Source organism: Mizuhopecten yessoensis, unplaced genomic scaffold, assembly GCF_002113885.1.
Source record: "Mizuhopecten yessoensis strain PY_sf001 unplaced genomic scaffold, ASM211388v2 scaffold11145, whole genome shotgun sequence".
NCBI classification, from domain to species: domain Eukaryota; kingdom Metazoa; phylum Mollusca; class Bivalvia; order Pectinida; family Pectinidae; genus Mizuhopecten; species Mizuhopecten yessoensis.
Genome location: NW_018408902.1, coordinates 3,074,327 through 3,095,049, shown reverse-complemented (window position 1 = coordinate 3,095,049; position 20,723 = coordinate 3,074,327). Strand labels below are relative to the sequence as shown.

Here is a 20,723-nt window from a genome sequence, read left to right as displayed (position 1 = left end):
ATGGATTTTCACATTATGATGACAAGCGTCTATATGATATAGAATATGAAATAACCACTGGAACGCTGGAAAATACTAGGAATATGTGACAATATCTACACTCTGTTTCACTTTTACACAAGAAAGAAATGTCGAAAACATCTGAAGCAGATACATTAAAAAGTCAAATCAAATATCTTACAGGTTTGTGAGACGCATATGATGGCTTCTGGGTACTGTATGTATTGTAGTTGAAATTATTCTATCATCCTGAAACTGCGACTGAACGAAACAGGAAAGGGATGTGTCATCATACCATAATTGATGCAAATGGTTATCGTAGTGCAGAGGAACCGTATCTATGTATTGTTCTATGCATATTAATTATTAAAATAACATCAAATGTGAAAACTGACTAGACTATTAGCTGATCACTAGGGGTATTGAGTCATTGGGGGGNATGTCACCAGAGGAACTCAAAAGAGCATTCTAAATATGTAAACAGGAAACATTGTGATTAGTTCAGGGCTTTATATAATTTACGAAAGTTCAATTAATTGTATTTGTAATTTGACAGATCTTATCAACAATGCCAATAAAAGAAAACAAGGGACCACAACAAAGAAGACACTTCAAAAGGCATCAATAGAGGTTGTAGGTCATCAGCAGAGAACAGGGCCACATCACCATGTACATCACACAAAGACTGACCTGCAAAGATTATCAACAGGCCATGGCCAACAGCCACAGTGTCAGAAATACACTGTTGGACATCAAAAAGAGACACAAAAGTCTCTTAAACATGGCAAGTATGTTTGGATGAAAAACACTGCTAAGCCATCAGCTGGTGAAAAACAAGAAGAGATCGTTATTACTCCAGGACTAAATCAAGGGACTTGTTTTTCCACTGGGGTAGGGTCCTCTTCTAAATCATTATCTTCTTCATCATCAAAAGCATCAATCAGAGGAAATAACAGAAATGATTTGGCAGATTCATCAACAGTTAGTCGAAAATTGGTTTCTAAAGGAATAAGTGATGGTGTTTCTTTGCATTCTCAGACAGTAAAATCTGTTCTGTCAACAACAGCAGCATCAAAACAGATTTCTTGTATTCAGAACATCTCATCCAACATTGTATATGTACCAGCACCACATTCATCTTCATCATCAACAGCTGATGTGTCATCTTCTGGCTTGAAAAGTATAAGAAGCCAACTTGTTCATAAACTGAAGGGTACTGTGTCTTCGTCAGTAAAATCTGCATCAAATTTGCAATCAAATTCATCAACCAGTTCATCATCAGCTTCAAACAAAGAGGGAAAATCTTCACTGCAGTCATCAACACATACAAAGCGTTCAAGCAATGATATTCCTCCTCTGCTAAAATCACAACTGTCCAGTGACTCTAGTCAGAAAATTGTTTCACAAACACCTAGCTCTGTGTCCTCCACAAAGAAATCTTCTGGTGATAAAGATGTGATATTGTTTACAGTCCAGTCTAAGTCACCTGGTCCTGTTGAACAAAACATAAAGAGAGAATTTCCACAAACACAAGAAAAGTTGTCTGTGATTCCATCATTCCTTAAGAATCGTTTAAGCAGAAAAATGTCGAAAGAAGTTGGTAGTCTCTTGACTTCAACAAACACGGTACGTAAAGTAGATCCTGAAAGCAAGATGGAAAAATCTACTCCAAGTTTGCCTTCGTCTGAAAGTGAGCATCTTCAGTCTTCCAGAGTGCCTTCTTCAGGGGAATTTATTGTTCATTCAGAAAAAGAAACCATTTTACCTCAAAATAGATTCCTTGGTGCTAAGTCTTCAAGTCAGCTTTCGAAGGAATTTATTTCACAAGATACAATGTCTTCAGCTTTGTCTGCAGTTGAAACAACCTCTGTGTGCCAAGTGAGTCAACAGCTTAGTAAAACCGCTGTTTCACATTCACCAGGAACCTATGGTCCTGGTGTTGCAAGCACTTCACAATTGCTAGGTGCTGGAGGGATGAAACAGCCTGCTTCTTTGACAAAAAGCTCCACCATCTCAGCAGAAAGTATTAAGCTGCAGCCTAGTTCACTTGAGCAACTCTGTCCATCCAAAGAATCTACTGTATCTTCTGTATGTAAAACTTTTACTTCTAATCAATCTACTGCAGCAAATCCATCTAAACTTCCATGCACAAAAGGTGATCAGTCCAAATCAAGTATACCAAAGGCAAGTTCACCAGGGGCTAAAACAAGCATTTCTGTATTGTCCGAGATGAATGTAGGTCCATTCAAAGGTGAAAAAGCTCTTCTGTCAGGTTCCTCTGAGAGTTTTACAAATAAAGGATACAATGTGACTGCATCAGGGTCCCAAACTAAGTCACCTAAAACCGGTCTGCAAGCATCTGTCAGTTCACCAACTTCATCTCCTCAGAAATCTAGTCAACCATCTCAAATGAACAACACCTCCTCTCCAAGTAAAACATTTATTGTAGAAAAAACAGACTCTCGTAAAGATACAGTTCTGCAACTTAGTGAGAAACTAGCAAAAACACAGGCTGAGATTAAACGGATGACTCGCAATATTACAAACGGTCAGGTGACCATGAAGTCTATCGCTGCCATAAAGAAAGAAAAATCAGCGTCTGCAACTCAGTCTCATCAAACAAAAGTTAAATTATTACAAGGAGCAAAGAGTCATAAACCACAAAAAATGTATGGACAGGACTCTTCAAAGGGACCAAGATTTCCCATCAGGAAAGGACAAACTTTTCCATGCAGATTGAACAGTTCTAAATTTAATTCACAAATCAAAAGATCTTCAAAGTCACTTGTTGTTTTTGATAAAAAATATTCTCTAAATAAAAAAGTGACTGCACCATTCGAAAAGCCTGGTGAGAGTTTACCTCAGACTACGAGATCTGTTTTAACACCAAGTAAAACACAGGTGGTTGCTAAGGTGATCAAATCCAAGTACAAACTATGGAAAGTGACCTCTGGTGTGAAAACCCCACCGCCTCATTATGACAGTAAATCTCTGATCTTCCCCAAGAAGACTTTCCCCAGCAGTAGAGGGTACTCCTTTCCGTCAAACTACAACTACCATGCTCACTGGGGAAGAGGTCGGGGTTGGGGGAATCCATATGGATACAGTTCCTATCCATATTTGGGTCTGAGGAAGCACCAAACATACCCAGGGACAAAGGACAGACCTGGATACTACACAAGGCATGCTGTACCTAAGGGTAAGTGGATGTGGACACTAGGTCAGTATACAGGATTAACCCTTTCACCACTGTAGACCAAAATGGACTCATCCAGATCAATGCCTGGTAGAGTTTACTAAAGTTATTTAGGAGGTGAAAGGGTTTATAGAACCTATCACTCCTGTGTGATGTAGACTGAGAAATATCAACCAGACAGTAACACGTGCAGACTTTAGCTTTCAAAGACTTGTGCTAAACATAAAAAATATTCCCATCCGGTTCAAATTTCTCAGTCTTCATTACACAGCAGTGATTGTTTTCCGGCACTCTAGATCTCCTACTGTGAAAATAAGTTGTAATGGTAAACTCAATGCATGTGCCATCATCAGAAGCACATGAAATATGTGAAGAAATTTCCTGGTTATGCTACTAGGTTCAAAGACAGTTTTATCTAGATCTATTCTCACACAGAAATGAGAACGAGCATGTAAACTGTGGGAGAAACATGTATCCAGTACTTATAGTGTAAGTGTAAATGTTTATCAGCAATGTTCTTCAGAGAACATTATAAATATCAACAGTCACTCTCCATGTACGTCCAAGCTTTCTGTCTTCGCCCTTCGTCATTTCTGTTTTCAAATAAGGATGTGATCAATGACATGTACATGTAAGGTAGAGGACCATTCGATCCCTGATGGAGAACAGCCCGAATATTTATATAAGGGATAACCCTTAAAGGGTACTATGTACAGCTCATGGCTGTTATCACATATACTCAATAATATAGGTGTACCGGTATCCTGAACTGATGTAGTCCTAAGTAAGGTTTTATGTTTATATAAGTATATAAAGCAACAGAAATAACTACATAATGCAGTAGAGCAGCAACCTACATTTAAAATTCTGCGTATATACAAATAATAGCTATTGCAAAGTTCATCCATTTAGCTTTAATTTGTGCATGATATTCAGGAATGTTTATTAAATAAAGCGACAATAAACCTTGTATATTTCCATGAATATTAACTGTATTTTCTAGGCATGTATCCTGTGACTGGTAGCGGATCCTATCACCTGTTCACTCCACAAAAGTTCAAAAGGCCACAATTTCCAAGGTCAAAGGTTATCTTTGATAGGAAATATGTCTTGAAGAGACTGCAACATGACAGGAGCTCTCCCTCAAGGTTTGTTGACAGTGATGTTTACAGAACTTTAAAAATACCTCTCTGATATTGGTAATAATGATTTTTTTTCTCAAATTTATATACAGAGCTGTTTTGCATCTGTATCTGTTTCTATCATATTGTATTTAACAGTTTAGCTCAATGTTTAAATTAAATAGCATTGTATACAGTATTCCAATGTAATTCAAATATAAGTGTTGCAATATGCGGTTATCTTACTGATTGTGTGTTGATGCCCAAGTCTTATATTCAGGGCTGTTTTCCTTGTGTGGTGATCATGAAGGGAACTTTTTGGGGTGACATAGAGGAGCTTTTTGCAAGGTTACCTGGCATGGGGGTGCTTTTCTCAGTGATCCATATGGGAGCTTGTGGGGGTTTATAAACAAGGATGTTTAATCTGGGTTTACATAGGGTAGCTTGATTGGGAAACCTAAAGGAGTTTGTAGGGACAAAAAAGGAAACACCCTCCTAAGAACAGATTTAGATTATATTTACATCATAGTGTGGCTATATCAAGTTCTACACTAATGTTTTAGAGGTCAAAGGTTACACTTAGCAATAACTACTCTGTGGGGTTGAAGGGATGGTGTATGTCTTTGTGAGCCTCTGTCCACTTTGTTCTATTTTTGAACAAATTACAACCTTTGTTTTTGATAATTCCCATCCCCATTTGTATGTATGTTCTATCAATGTTAAATAATAATCTGGAAGACTTTTACCTACTACTTAGCTAAATGTAAGACAAGTTGTTGACTCCACTTTGTCATCAAGTATAAATAAAGATTATTATTACCTAAAAATATTTGTTTGCCAGTTTCAAACTTGACAAGAGGAGACCACCCCTATCAGTTCCACCTGGGGCCTGTGGAGTGTCATCAGTTTTGCAGAGTCGACTTACCTCTACTCTCCAGCCAACTAGAACACCTGGCAAATCAAGTTTTGTGGTCATCAATGGCATGCTGTATAAATCAAGTTCAAAAAGCCTGGTCAGAACGTCCCCAGTCAAGTCTGTAGCATCCAGCACGGCCGACAGTTTCAGGAACTCCAGTATTGTGGTTAAGAGTAGGTTTTCAGTTTGATTTTAGTCATGGAATAACTCAACTTCATTAGTTAAATCAGTTGTCTGTATAAAATCTGTATTCACTTTCTTTTAAATTTCAAGTAGCAATGGAACAGATTTGCTCTGAAACAAAATACTGTATCCTTGTTCTAGAGCAAAAACATGTTTACAAAACATCCATTACAGTAAAGTCAAACTTTACTGACATTAAGTGGGACTTGACTCATTCACCCCTGAAAACACATTTGAACTCTTCCAATTCAATGGTTAGAATAGTTCATTATGAAATTTCAGGGGTGAGTGAGTTAATGATTCTGGTCAGATATGACATGTGTTTGTTAATATGTCTTGAATGAGTTCAAGGTAACAGATTATTTTGGTCTGTAATTGATTAAAAGGTCACTATATAAACTGACTGCAATAATTTCATTCCAGAATCTAGGTTTGTATATGTAAGTAAATAATCAGGGTTTCAATTATTTTCCTTTTTATATAACTTTAATAACAATGTACATTTTTGTTATCATGTACAACATTATGTATAGCACCATTTTAAGGGTTCCCAAACCTTCATATGATCTAGCGTTGATGCAAAACTTGCTGTTAATAACTATGTATACAACTTGTGTATTTACCAGAGATGCAGTCAAAGAGTATGAAATTAGTAACAGTTCGTGGGGTACAGTTCCAGATGGATGCTGGTGGCAAAACTCTTAGAAGGGTTAATTCACCGTCCATTACACAAGGTATTTATGATAGTCATTTTTAGGACTCAGATATTCCATATTCATTCTTTCCCTGCTGGATTTTCCAACCTCTTAAGGACTGGCTCTATTTCTTAGAAATAGAATGCATCAAAATGTTTTAAAAGATGTTCAGGACCGAAAAAAATCTACAAAAGTCCTTGGTGTCACTGTGTGGATATTGTGTTAATACTTGTATCACATTTGAAAATTGCATCCTGATTTACCAGGGTTACCAATGAGAACCAATACACATCATGGTGTATATTGGTGTAATGTGGAAATGTTAGTGTGTTCTTTTGCTGGGTGCCGATCGTCAGTTGTGAGATGTGTAATTGGGGAGTAGATATAAACACCCAGCACACCAAAATTTTACCATTTTGATTTCTATTGGCTTTACTCTTTTTATGGTCTGAATACTAATCCAGAAAAATAAATAGTGTAACATATAATGTTTGAGCTGATAAGATGTGTGTAAGTATTTTAAGAAAAATATCACATTTGTGAAAATACTATTCAGAAAACTTGCATCGTCCGCACAGAGGTTTTCGTGCGATAACTTGAGTTTCCTTGGGCCGATCAAACTCAAACTTCATGCAGTGCTTCCTTACCAAAAGTGCTTGCTTGGGATTGCTTTTCAGGTCCGAAGGTCAAAGGTCAAGGTTACTATAAATAGAAAATCTGTTTTCGTGCGATAACTTGAGTTTCCTTGGGCTGATCAAACTCAAACTTCATGCAGTGCTTAGCAAAATCTCCCAGCTTCCTGCGCAGGCGACACATCCACTTCCGTGGAATTCTTGTTTTGTCACAATACACTGATATAATGATAATACTGTGCCCACTATATTTAATTTTCTTATTCTGTTGTGCAGCCCATATGGTATTTAAAGAATTAGATCACTGATAAAGACACACATGAATTGTCTGCCCCTGATAATTTTTATCCTGTAGTCAAAATTTGGCCGATGTATTTGTGATCTTAGTTTCCATATAAGTTACCATCTATGTCACAAAAGGTTTGTGTGAACTACAATTTACAGGTACACTTGTTAAAACAATTCTTTGTTCAGGAAATAATTTATCATTTACTTTGTATTTTGTCTTTGATATTAATAATGGTGTATAAATTAAGAATTATAAAGTTTTCTTTGATATCAGTGACATGCTTTAATTTGGAAATAACAAATAAATCTGTTGGTGACAGAATGAATATAAGTGTGTAATAGTAGTGTGTTAGTCTGCGGACGATAGTTGGAATGAATATTGGTAATACTGTTTTTTTTATATAAACAGGAGACTCTCGGCAGTCACAGACAACAGTGAAGCGCCTGGATATCGGGGGAGTAACATTTGTAAGGAACAGCCAGGGAGCCCTGGAGAGGGTTGGCTCTGCCAACACGCGGGTTGTCGCCAAGTATGTCTCCATAGTTACTTCGCTTAGCCTATACTTGTCATGTATTCAGGGTCACTTAGCGTATACTTTTATTTGCTTTTAAGGAAATCATATTTTACCTTCACTATATAAAAGAAAACCCAGGAGTTTAACAATTAACACTAATGAATGGGATTCTAACGTAAACCCCAACCTGAGTTATCAGCTGTCTTCAGATTTCAGACCAAGGTCTATATGACTGCACATTAACCTAGATATATAGATATTTCACAGTCGAAAAAAAATATTTGAATCAGAATAGGGATACGGACAACTCCCGTCTATTTTCAGGTTTGTGAAGTGAATGTAAAATGGTGGTTACACTGTCACAAATATCAATTTATAATAGTAAACCTGATATTTGCGATAACATAAACACCAATACCCCACACATCTCAAAAGTAGGGGGATCTCCTAATGTCTTTAATGTTTTTTCAGATAATTAACATCTAATGGTTGGAACACTTTTAAGAATTGGCAGATTCCTGTTTCAATTCTAACAGCATGAGTTTGTTTAACAAATACAAAATTATTAACCATTCCTAACATTTTCTTACCAGTCGTGTGATCCACAAAAGCATTGCGGCAGCGACGGCCCGTTACAGGAAGAGTAACACCCTAAACAAGCTTTCCAAGCAGTATTGCCTGTTCTTCAACAGGTTTGGCAAGTGCAAGAGGGGAGACAAGTGTCCCTACATCCATGACCCAGACAAAGTGGCAGTGTGTACAAGGTATGTTGGATTTGTAACTTTAAAACAAACAAAAAGCTTGATTAAATTTGAAATGTGTCTGTATCTCTCACAGGCTTGTCACGGCAGTAACTTTTACGCTGTTCAGTTGAAGAACATTTGTTTGGCAAAATTTTAAACATTCAGCCATATTTCTTGGTTATTCTGATAGGTCTACCATATATATCAGCTCGTTTTGCTTGCTGATTCAAGGTTTATGTTGATTTGTTGCCAGGTTTCTGCGAGGAACATGTCGGATGACTGGCTGTCCATTCTCACACAAAGTCGTCAAGGAGAAGATGCCCGTCTGCTCCTATTTCTTGCGTGGCGTTTGTAACCGAGACAACTGTCCCTACCTCCATGTCAAGGTCAACAAAAATGCATCTATCTGTCAAAACTTTGTGAAGGGGTTCTGTCCCTTAGGAGAAAAAGTAAGAACTGTTTCATTTGCACATCATAGTAATACTATAGACAATTTCATCTGTATGGTGAGTAGTACACAGTGACACTAGTATCATATTTCATACGTTGAGACAGTAGTGTCTGTATTTAGTACATTGAGACTAATATAATCTATTACCCTGTGTGGAGAAGACAAAGAAATCTCAACCTGAGGGTGAAATTTCTGTCAAGTATAAGATAATTTGTTTTCTAATATTAGTTATACTGATCGTGTTGTTATATATGTGAGTAATATATACTGAAACAATAGTATCTGCATTTTGTACATTGAGATTTTTTTATGTAAATCGAGTACATAGAGACAGTGCTTTTATGTTAAATACATTCAGACAGTGTCACATATGTAATTAGTACATGGACCTTTCTGTCAATGTAAGTAGTGACATATCCCGAGTGTTTAGTGTGAACTTTTCTAGGTGCTCTGCGACAATTTCATCTGTGTTTCAGTGTAAGAAGCAGCACACCCTGGAGTGTCCAGTCTTTGGTAGAACTGGGCAGTGCCCGGCTAGACGTACCTGTCCTCTGATCCACAAAACAAGAAAAGAAAAACCCAGAAGAAAGTAATAAAGCTAACATTAATGCTGATATTGAGGCAAAACTTGATACACATGTTTAGGCATGAATACAGTTTGATGCTGGTACACCATTGTTACAACTTTGTTTGTTCCTCAGTCCATTAGATAAGTACATGTTTTTATAGGCTGATTGCCTTCAAATTTCACATGTGAGTTGATCATCATTAAATGAGTTAATGAGAGGGATATTGGGTAGGCTCAGGGGAGGTTAATATTGACCTCTGTTTGGCCCATGATCATGACTTGTCAAGAACTTAATTTTGGGATCTTTCGATAATAAAATCAATTTCGTTTTCATAATTAGTTAATGTGATGATATTGGTATGTCATTTTCAGAAATCTCTTGTAAAACAGAAATCTAATTTTAAAACCATTTTCATTGAAATTCTTCCCATGTTCAGTATTACGACTCAAGTCTCTTTCTCTGCTACAGGCGATCAATGGCCACCACTGTAGGCGAACCGCAGAAGGAACTAGACGAGCCAACACTGAAGAGGACAGCAACAGACTCAGGAATTACAGAAATGGAGGACAACACCTCAGGTGTTCCATTTAAATTACAGAAACTTCCCACGTTTATCTCCCTTGGTAGTAGTACGGAAACACAAACACAAACACCAGCAGTAAAGGGTAAGTGTAATCAGTTGTGTGTTGTTTTATGTCAAATTGTATAGATATAAACACCAGCAGTAAAGGGTAAGTGTTATCAGTTGTGTGTTGTTTGACGTCAAATTTTATAGATATAAACACCAGCAGTAAAGGGTAAGTGCTATCAGTTGTGTGTTGTTTGACGTCAAATTGTATAGATATAAACACCAGCAGTAAAGGGTAAGTGTTATCAGTTGTGTGTTGTTTGACGTCAAATTTTATAGATATAAACACCAGCAGTAAAGGGTAAGTGTTATCAGTTGTGTGTTGTTTGACGTCAAATTGTACAGATATGAACACCAGCAGTAAAGGGTAAGTGTTATCAGTTATGTGTTGTTTGACGTCAAATTGTACAGATATAAATATTGAACTGCTCTCATGTTTATAGGCAATATGAATGACAACTGCCTTACCCAGAAATTATATCATTAGCCATTCAGATGACCTATAAGTGAGAAAACAGTGTAATACCTGAATATATTGACCTGCTATAATTTAGAAATGTATATGTATATAGTATCATTGACTGAGACTTCTAGCAGATTCAGATCTATTGACTTCTCTTACTCCACAAGTGACTGTAATGATTCCTCAAGCAATGTATTCCATTAAAGATCAGTGAGAAAACATTTCCTTTACCCTAAACTAAGATAAGACAGATAAATGCCACAAAGTCTTTCACAGTTGTCACATGTGAGAAAACATTTATTTCATCCTAGACTAGGATGAGACAGATAAATATCACAAGGTTTTTCACAGGTGTGAGAAAACATTTATGTCTACCTAGGCTAGAATGAGACAGATACATATCACAAAGTTTGTCACAGGTGTGAGAAAACATTTATGTCGACCTAGGCTAGGATGAGATAGATAAATAACATAAAGTCTTTCACAGTTGTTACATGTGAGAAAACATTTCTTTTATCCTAGACTAGGATGAGACAGATAAATATCACAAAGTCTGTCACAGGTGTGAAAAAATATTACAGCACCCGCTCGTCTCACCTAAGGCTAGGATAAGACAGAGAAATGTCACATGATCCATAACAGGTGAGAAAACTCCATCTATTAGTCATACATCTGTATGCCGTCCATCCCTGTTGGACATTATAGTAGAATTTCGTGATGAATGTTGCTTAACTTTATAAATTAATGACTGATATTTGTAACACGTTTCAGCCATTCGCATCAAGCCTAAGTTATAAAGCAGCAGTGAAAAGGTAAATATGTTGGTTATTTATTTTATGGATGGTAATTTCATGATAATTAAATGTGTAAATGTAATATTGATGTGACAATGTAATATTAATGTGACAATGTAATGACAATGTAATATTAATGTGACAATATAATACTTGAAGAAAATATGGAAAGAAGTGATTTACAAAATAATGAAATTTTCAAAATTTTTCTTCGATTCAATTCTTTACAAAATGCGAGCAAGTCAGAGTAATTTAAAATGCTATATTGTTAAGCTGGGTAAAGATATTTGCTATATTGTCAGTCATTAATGCTGTAACACTAGAACTAATTCCATATTGTACTATCCATTTTGTCTATTTTACACAGGTAGCAGGTATATCAGGGGACTAAATGTGCTGTACTATTAAGTTTGTCTTTCTTTCACAGGTAACAGGTTCACCAGGAATAGTGATGGTTAGTCTATCAATTTATTTAATTATGCTTGATATTGCTATCACCTGTTGCCTGAGTGGAGTAAAGAATTTTCTTGTTTTTAAATTTATGTTTATTATGCCCTAATTATATGTCATTAACATTATTGAAATTCTTAACAACTTAATTTAACTCGGATAAAAACTGGTGAAAGATTTCAGTTAAAGTGTCGTTGGAGTAAAAGATCTCAGATGTTTTTGACATTTGCTGGCCTGAAATCAGACTAGATAGTTCTACAATGATATTTTTGATGACAAATGTCTGAAATATGAAATATCATAATTTTAATATTTGAAAAAAATTGATTAAACATCGATGTGAGCTTGCACCTTTTTGATGATCTGAAGTTGTGCAATGGTTTTATGAGTGTGATCTATGTGTATTTTCTTAATAAAGAAATAAAATATAAAAGATAGTATTTTTGACTTTGTTTTGACTGCTAGTTTCTAATTTGAAGAACTTTTGCAAAGTGTCTAACAGGGAAACACGCTGAACCAAACATGTCTGGAATGTACATGGAAAATATTTTGCTGACCCTTGACTTAAAGAAGCCCCATTCAGTGTTCTCTGTAAAGGAGAAAACATGAGACATTTCAGACTTTTTCAAAAACATATGTGATGGATCAATTTCTCCGTATTAATAACTATATAAATATCAGTACTATTTGAATGTCAGACACAGAAATTAAGAAATGCTTTTGTGAACTGTTACACCGTCCTTATAACTGTTTTATGTATGCAAAATCTATTTCTGTAAATGTACATCGTTTTAGCATTAATCTTATTTTAACAATATTCTTATTTTAGCACTTTCTGTGCTCAAATTATCATGCTAAATAATGAATGTGCTTTTAGAAGTTCTGGTATAGTTTTCTCTATTGCATATTTTTGGGTACGCCAATTTCCCAGTGTGTTAATATGTTAAAATTCTATTAAAATTTTAGTGCACTGAAATAAGTATGTTTACAGTCTTTCACAGACTTGTCATATTACCATACCGCAAAGTGACCATTTTAGCCTCTTCAGCAAAAATTGTTAGGGTTATGAAACACTAGGGCTGTCACAATATATATCGGAAAACCGGTATATCGCAATACATAGGTATTTCGTATAGTACCACAATACAGAGATGAAATATTGCTGTATCGCAATATTTGTTTAAAGCTTATTTTTAGGTCACCTGAGCTTTAGCTCAAGTGACCTATTGCTATCCGTCTTCGTCCGTCGTTGTCCGTCGTCCATCGTCCGTCGTCCGTTAACATTTTACATTTTCAACTTAAGCTGAAATACTGGCAAAGGGATTTCATTAATAGTTCATGGGAAGGTTACTGACATCTCCCTGACCAAGTGTTGTTATTTTTCGGGTCGATCAGAAATCCAATATGGCCGCCACGGCCGCCATTTTGAAAAACTATTTCAAACTTAAAGTCAAGTTCTGATGGGCCAATTGAACTCAAAACTTTGTACGAATGATCGACTTATGGTGCTGACGAAGTGTTGTTATTTTTCGGGTCGATCAGAAATCCAATATGGCCGACACGGCCGCTATTTTGAAAAACTATTTCAAACTTAAAGTCAAGTTATACTGGGCCGATTGAACTGAAAGTTGGTAGGAATGATCGACTCATGGTCCTGACAAAGTGTTGTTATTTTCCGGGTCGATCAGAAATCCAATATGGCCGACATGGCCGCCATTTTTAAAAACTATTTCAAACTTAAAGTCAAGTTTTGCTGGGCCGATTTAACTGAAACTTTGTAGGAATGATCGACTCATGGTCATGACAAACTTAAGTTAACGTTATACTTAACTATTTTGTACTCAAATTGGTACATATTTCAACAACAAAAATAAATACTGTAGGACTCAGGTGACCGTTTAGGCCCATGGGCCTCTTGTTATGTATTTCATTCTGCTTGGTAATTTAACTTTGCAAATTACTACAAATTCTAACAGATATGCCATTACGCATAAAACAGGCTTTTAATAGTGGTGGGAATTAGTTCAAATTTTATAATCGATGGTTGGTTTGACAAAAATCTTAAATCTATGTGATCCATATTATATATGATTAAGTTTGATAACATTCTGGCAACAACCTATCATAAAATCAAGCACATCTTTCCTTTGACAATATATCGGGATACGTATCACAATCTATTCATTTTCTGTATTGCAATATATTGTGATACACTCTTGGCGTATTGTGACACCCCTATGAAACACATGTTAGGACTTAAGTATTATACATTAATGAGCTATGCAATAAAATCAGCATTGCCCAGTTCAAAAACACATACACGGAAACTTGTTTTGATAATATGGTGGTGCCTGAAAACATTGAGAAGAAGGGTAACTTTTTAATGTTATAAGACTTGAATTCTTCACCTGCAGTACTATTGACACTGTGCCACAAGTCTACCATTATCTTCACTTGAATTGATCTATCAGTATATATACATGTATATCTAATTTTAATAGGTGACATGGGGAGGAGCTTCAGGAACATAACGATGCACACTTTTTATACGATCCTCTTTGTGCTCATATTTGTTCCAATAATAATTATAAAAGTTGGTTATTTTCAAACTTCGGACATATCAACCAGGTACTGATTTGTATAACCAGAAAAATATAAGATCTGATTTTAAAGAAAGTGAAAATTTAATTCAATCTTGATTTATAAACAGGTGTCGCCTAAATATTTTGAGATGAGTGAGTAATGTGTAGTTTAGCCTATTTCGTGAGGTTTTATTTGGTTGTGTCATAAAAAATATTATTTTGATGGAAATTCATACAAAAAATGAAAGACAAAATAATCAGTTCGGTTCTTTATTCTAAGTTTGTAAATACAATTGGTGATTATAGGAAATATTTAAGCATTATTACTTTCCAAAGAAGTCAGTTTAATACTTATATTTCCAACCTGTTATCGCATTTCAAAGTCAAATTCCGCGCTGTCTGTCATTGGGACTTGTTATTGTGACGTCACGAGTACATGCGACCGTTCCCGGCAAAAATATAGTTCGTGGAAATAAACACAAAATCCTCAATTTAATTCAACAATTTAATCAATATATTCCACCGTGAGGATATTCACCTTTTGTACAACATAACTACATAAATTGTTGTGAGTTACATTGATCATCGGTCAAAACGACGTCATTTAGTCACGACGTCACGAACATGTTCTTCATATCACTACACCAATGGGAATTATGTGAGAATTCTGATCTGATATCTTCGTATTTTGTTTGGAAAGGTTATATAGTGGCAATGCAGAGCAAATGGAAATATAAGAAATTACATTGCCATACAAAGGAATATATAATGTAAGCAGCATTATAGTTTTCATATTAGATAGAGGCTCCTGTCAAGGGGAACTTGGAGGATAATCCAAATCTTCTGCCTTTTCCAGGACATACAATCTGATTCCCAAATTGAAATTTCCCTGTATCGGCTACACCAGAAGAAAAGATGGTATAAGTAACGAAGAAAAAGTACATACAATCATAATTTAACCAAAAATACACGAAAAAAGTCTCAACACTCATCTGTTCCAAAGCAATAACTGTAAATTTAGATAGTGCTCATAATATTAACACAGTGCAAGCATTAAATCACCAAAAAAGGCCCGTTTGCCTTATGGCTCACCTGGAATTTCGATTTCAAATTGAAACCTGTGCTATTGTACACTTATATCAAAAGTGTAAATCTCCAGTATATCAAGACTTTACCCTGTAAGAGAAACTAAGTAAAGGTCATTTATATTTGGGGTCCATCCAAGAATGCATAGAGCTAAATACAATGACCGAGTCCTTCTGATCTACAGAAGATTTTTGAAGTTTTGACACAATAAACACATGTGACACTGAAAGTATGTCAAGGGGATATTTTTTATTTACAAAGCTACTACTTAATATCATGACCCTACAACTTTTGATTCTGTACAGGGCAGCTTTTAAACCTGAGCTTAACAGAAATTCTTTCTGGCCGAGGCGGTAGGAAGCAGCTAATATTTTACCAGGGTGACATATATAACAAAGCTTGTATGAAATAACTTTTCCTTTCTCTTATAGTTCTGTACACAGTTTTCAACACATTCTGACGAAGTTGTTTACACTTGTTCGAAGGATTTGGCAAATCGAGAAGTCTTTGTTTTATCTCGACTGCCTTTCTATTCATATCAATATCATATTGTACTGCTGCCCATAAAATATTACACGGTGTCTGAATAGCAATACATCTCAACTCTCCTTTAATGTCAAACAGGTGTTTGATGTACTGTCCAGTTCCGCTTATCATGTAAACTGTCTGTGTTCTACTCTCACTAATAACGATGTTTCCGAACGAGTCGTATGCTATCGACACAACTGAATTCCAGCCAGCTCCTGACATATTGTAGTAAAACAGAACATTCAGAGTTCTATCATACACGGCTATGTCCGACATCCACGGGTTCATCACATGAACTCGGACAACCGCTAAATTACCTGTAATAGGACACTCAATTATTTGTCCTGGGACCGCGTGCAAGGAAACATCGTCGGCTGTATGAAGAACAGTTCCTTCCTTTGTGTATATTTCTAAAAGTACCCACGAACTTATAACCAATTGACCATGCTTGGTAACATGTAAACAATTTGCTATCATTTCAAACCACGAATATTGCAAAAATGATGGCGGAGCGATCTCGTAGATGGCAATGTCGTATTCTAAAATCACCCACAAACTTTTCGTCTTGAGGGATAAACTAAGGTCTTTGATATTACTATGGTGTTGAATAATTCTCTTCGTGGTACCGTTATGTAAAAGCTGTGTCATGTTTGATTTTTTGTCGAGAAACCATACGCTCCCATCAGGCGTCGGAACCAATGTCGACATTTTTGTGCAATTAATTTCTAGATACAATGGTATAAGAAGGTAAGCCATAATTACTAGCAAAACTAGTAGTAGTACTAAAGTACATTTGACAATCACCTTTAATAAGGAACTGAGTTTCTTCAATGTTCGGGTCACGACTCCTAAACAAAGTCTGCATATTGTTCTTAAAACTTGTTTCTTTTGCTGCGAGTTGTCGGTTCCTGGTTTATACTTAAGTGTGTAGGGTCCTCTTTTTAAACATTCTACGTCTTTAACTTTATCAAAGACAAGCACAGAGGTCCCAGATTGGAGAATTTGTTTACATTCTTTTGTCATCAAAACCAAATGTTCATACCTTTTTTGTAAATCATTCTTGTACGCCTGACAGCTTAATTCTTTTTCTAGTTCAGGAAGTGTATTTTCTTCAGTATCATTGACGAAATCAATAAGCTTGCCTCTTTGCCGTAAGTTTACGTCTTCTATTTCCTCCATCATGTGATTCCTGTGTCCAGACACAGAACACGTTGTACAGACGAGCTCGTTACAATCACAACACACAAAAACGACTTCTTTATTCCTGTGAATTGAACATTTAGGCGTTTGACCCATAGCAGGGCGATGATGTAAACCGGTAGCCATGTTGTGGTAACAATAAATCCCTCCAGTAATTATTTGTGCATTTTGCGTCTGTATATTGTGTCTGTGACGTCAGCTAGGGTTTAGTGTTTCGTTCGCTGTCAAGTATGGTGCAGTCATGTGGATGTTGTATGCAATATGATTGGTCACGGACTTAGATAACAATCTAATCTAATTCCGTGGATTGGTTGAGAGTGTGTTGTATTTACAATTTACGTATAAAACATCCCTGGACATGCAGATTCCTGCGCACTCTATATTCTGAAAGGCGTCGGACCCTAGCGATGGGGTATAGTAGCTTATATATACTTATTCGGTTTACAAGATTTCTGTATGTATATACAATATATATATATAGTGCAGTCCTTTGTAATTGTTATTTGAAAGTCTACTTTATACTCTATATTCTGAAAGGTGTCGGACCTTAGCGATGGGGTAGTATATATACTTAAACGGTATACAAGTATTCTGTATGTATATATATATACAATATATATATAGTGCAGTTCTTTGTAATTGTTATTTGAAAGTCTACTTTATACATAATCATGTTTTTAAAATTGTATACGTACAAACATTATTAAGGCAGGTTCAAACAGACCCGGCATTTCACTTCAGGAAATAAAGTTATCCTATATACAATTGCCCGGTACCGATTCTGATTTTTTCGAAACTTGGTCATGTTGAAGACAGTTATAAAACAGGGTCTTCCCTCCTCTTTTGTTAAACAATTATATACACATTTGAATTGGTACCAATTTGTCGGAGTTCAAGCTAGACCTGTCTCGGTCCATACTGTTAATCACTACGTTAGGCGACACTGTCAATGGAGTGTACTGCTGTCCGTAATTATATGAATCGTGGATATCAAATTCCCGGACGCTTCACCCAATAAACCAAACTTACTCTCATCACTGCTGTCAGTATAGCTAGGGACCAATCGCGAATGAGAAAAACAAGCACTAAAACAAAATACACATATCAAGTGTATCAATCTCTTTTACTAATTGCGATCTGTGGCGTCAGTTACTGTAAAGACTAACTCAAACGCTGGTTTTAAATGGTATCGAGGGAGGAGAAGCAAATTAGTTTGTTAATTTCTTAATATATTAATTTATTAACTGATCTTCTTCTCACTGATACCCTCAAACCACCATTGAGAGACTTTGGTGCAGAGTTACCCGGTTAAAATTTCCGAAATTATTTCTTTACATGTGGGTTTTAAAAATAGTCCCTTGTTATTTATCTTCTTGTGCTTCCTTTTCGGGCCATTAACATAACTGTACAACTGACTTCATACCAGGGTAAAACATTGCACAAATTCACAGCATTTTTTTCTGTACCAAATATGGTCTTATCACCGAGATCTTCGGAAATGTAAATAAAAAACCACCATATCTTAAAACTAAATTCTCTAACCTAAGCTGAATAACCCAATATGTTCACAAATGACTCAGTTTTTCTTCTGTAACACCTATTTCTAAAATATCCCGTTACATACATATTGTTTCCCTCTGGTGACCTTTTGACCCGTCAGCCTCTTGTTTTAGAAACAGGTGTTACAGAAGAAATACTGAGTCATTTGTGAACATATTGGGTTTAATTATTTTATACAATCATTATTTGATAATAGAGAAAAATAATATAAATCACATAAAATATCTCAGGGGTTCAATTAAAAAAACTTCCTACGTTTATCTCCCTTGGTAGAAGTACGGAAACAGAGACACTAACACCAGCCGTGAAGGGTAAGCGTTATCAGTTGTGTGTTGTTTCATGTCAAATTGGATATATATGAATATGGAGCTAGCATTTTATAGGCAATATGAATGACAACAGCATAAACAAGAAATCCACTCAGATTATCTATAAATGACAACTGAAACTGTGTTTCCATGCATCTATATTTTGACATGCAAGAATTAAACATTGTACAGTATAATTGACTGAGAATGCTAGTGGCTACAGACTTTTTGACATTTAACTGCATGAGTAACTGTCATGCTTGTACAAACAATGTTATCCATGAAAGATCATTAGGTACAGTGAAGGATAGCGAACTTTTTGTCCCAATGGTTTTAGATTTCTTCAGCCTGAACTTGTCAGGTCTGTAACAGGTGTGAGAAAACAATGCTGTCACCCTAGACTAAGATCCGACAGAGAAATGTCACGTGATCCGTTACAAGTGTGAGAGTGCTCTATATATTACAGTGATACATCTGCATGCTGTCTATCCCTGTTTTAAGATATAAAAGGACATTACCATATAATTTCGTTATAATATCGATACATTTTATTAATTATAAGATTTGTTACACGCTTCAGCCATCTGTATCAAGCATAAATAATAAAGAACCAGAAAACAGGTAAATATGTTGTTTACGTATTTTATAGATGGTATTATCATGATCATACATGTGACAATGTAATATTAATGTGGCGATGTAATATTCAAAGATAACTAATTGTAAAGAAGTGATTTACAAAAGAATAAAAAATAAAAAATGTAATTCTTTACAAAAGTAAACAGGACAGAGTAATTGAAAATGCTAAATTGTTAACCTGGAAAAAGATTATAAGACTCTTTCGTGCCCTGGGGTGTAGGATAGGAAAAGGGTTTTTCAAATTTTGTTAAATCCGAGGGTTTGCCAAATTTGAAAATCCCGAGGGTGGAAATTCTCTATCCTATACCCTTGGGCATAAAAGAGTACTTTTCTCTCATTCCAACTATCAGAATAAGCTCAGAAATCATGAAAATGCGATTGGACTGGCTACTATTCTGAAAGTATCTATTTTCCCCGGAGCTTTTTGGATTAAAACGAGATTTAGCATACCCCATATTTGTACACAAAAAAAAATCTCATCTTTCTAAAGTGTACGGTAAATATATCGCAAAAGGTTTTAATTTCATCACGTCACCTTTTCCTCATTGCGGCATCGGAGTTTTACATGTTCGTAACGTCACTTTATTGTTGAGCCTTTTTGACGTCATGTTACGTGAAATGGGGTGTAAGATAGCAATTTCTTACACTCCTTTCTTACTCTGGACAGCTCTATGTTACACACACAGACAGAGAGAAGTATTCTATCATATTTAGTCATCAATGCTGTAACTATACATTTTGTCTATTTTTCACAGGTAGAAGGTTTACCAGGGGACTAATGTGCTTTACCATATAATTTGTCATTGTTTATTGCACAGGTAACAGGTTCTCTATGAATAGTGATGGTTAGTCTATCAATTTATTTAATTATGCTTGATATCTGTTAACTGAGAAGAGTTCAGAATTTTGATGTTATCTAATCTGTGTTTATCATGTTCTGATTCACAATCATTAACATTATTGAAATTGTTTTCAAATGAACTTAACTGTGATAAATACTTGTGAAAATATTTCCAAGGATTACCAGTAGCTTTGGTATTGAATTGTAAGAGAAAATAAAAAGTCAGTTCATGTAGTACTATCAGGATACTGGATATTTTAGCATAAAGTGTCGTCGAAGTAAAAACACATATAAGATGCTGTTGACCTTAACTGGACTGGAATCAGTTCTTCAAT

General features: G+C 35.6%; 1 protein-coding gene across 3 annotated transcripts; it reads left to right on the top strand.

The window, feature by feature from the left end:
* Positions 1–45: 45 nt before the first annotated feature.
* Positions 46–12,076, top strand: LOC110466770. Of its 3 annotated transcripts, none has more exons than XM_021523519.1 (12): positions 46–183; positions 557–3,199; positions 4,200–4,344; positions 5,159–5,406; positions 6,043–6,150; positions 7,441–7,561; positions 8,140–8,310; positions 8,543–8,738; positions 9,217–9,329; positions 9,778–9,974; positions 11,172–11,212; positions 11,622–12,076. In XM_021523519.1, the coding sequence occupies exons 1-11, from the start codon at positions 129–131 to the stop codon at positions 11,195–11,197; spliced, it is 4,023 nt and encodes a 1,340-aa protein (XP_021379194.1). In that variant the 5' UTR covers positions 46–128; the 3' UTR covers positions 11,198–11,212; positions 11,622–12,076. The 3 variants fall into 3 exon arrangements, with proteins under 3 accessions (XP_021379194.1, XP_021379195.1, XP_021379193.1); XM_021523520.1 differs by having other exon boundaries at positions 11,562–12,076; XM_021523518.1 differs by having other exon boundaries at positions 11,172–12,076.
* Positions 12,077–20,723: the final 8,647 nt, after the last annotated feature.

What these genes read in the sequence shown, in the direction of transcription:
- LOC110466770 (XM_021523519.1), top strand. Translation starts at nt 129, where the DNA reads ATGTCGAAAACATCTGAAGCAGATACATTAAAAAGTCAAATCAAATAT. An exon ending in AAGGCATGCTGTACCTAAGG is followed by an intron (nt 3,200 to 4,199) that starts GTAAGTGGATGT and finishes TGTATTTTCTAG; the next exon opens with GCATGTATCCTGTGACTGGT. An exon ending in AAAGAAAAACCCAGAAGAAA is followed by an intron (nt 9,330 to 9,777) that starts GTAATAAAGCTA and finishes TCTCTGCTACAG; the next exon opens with GCGATCAATGGCCACCACTG.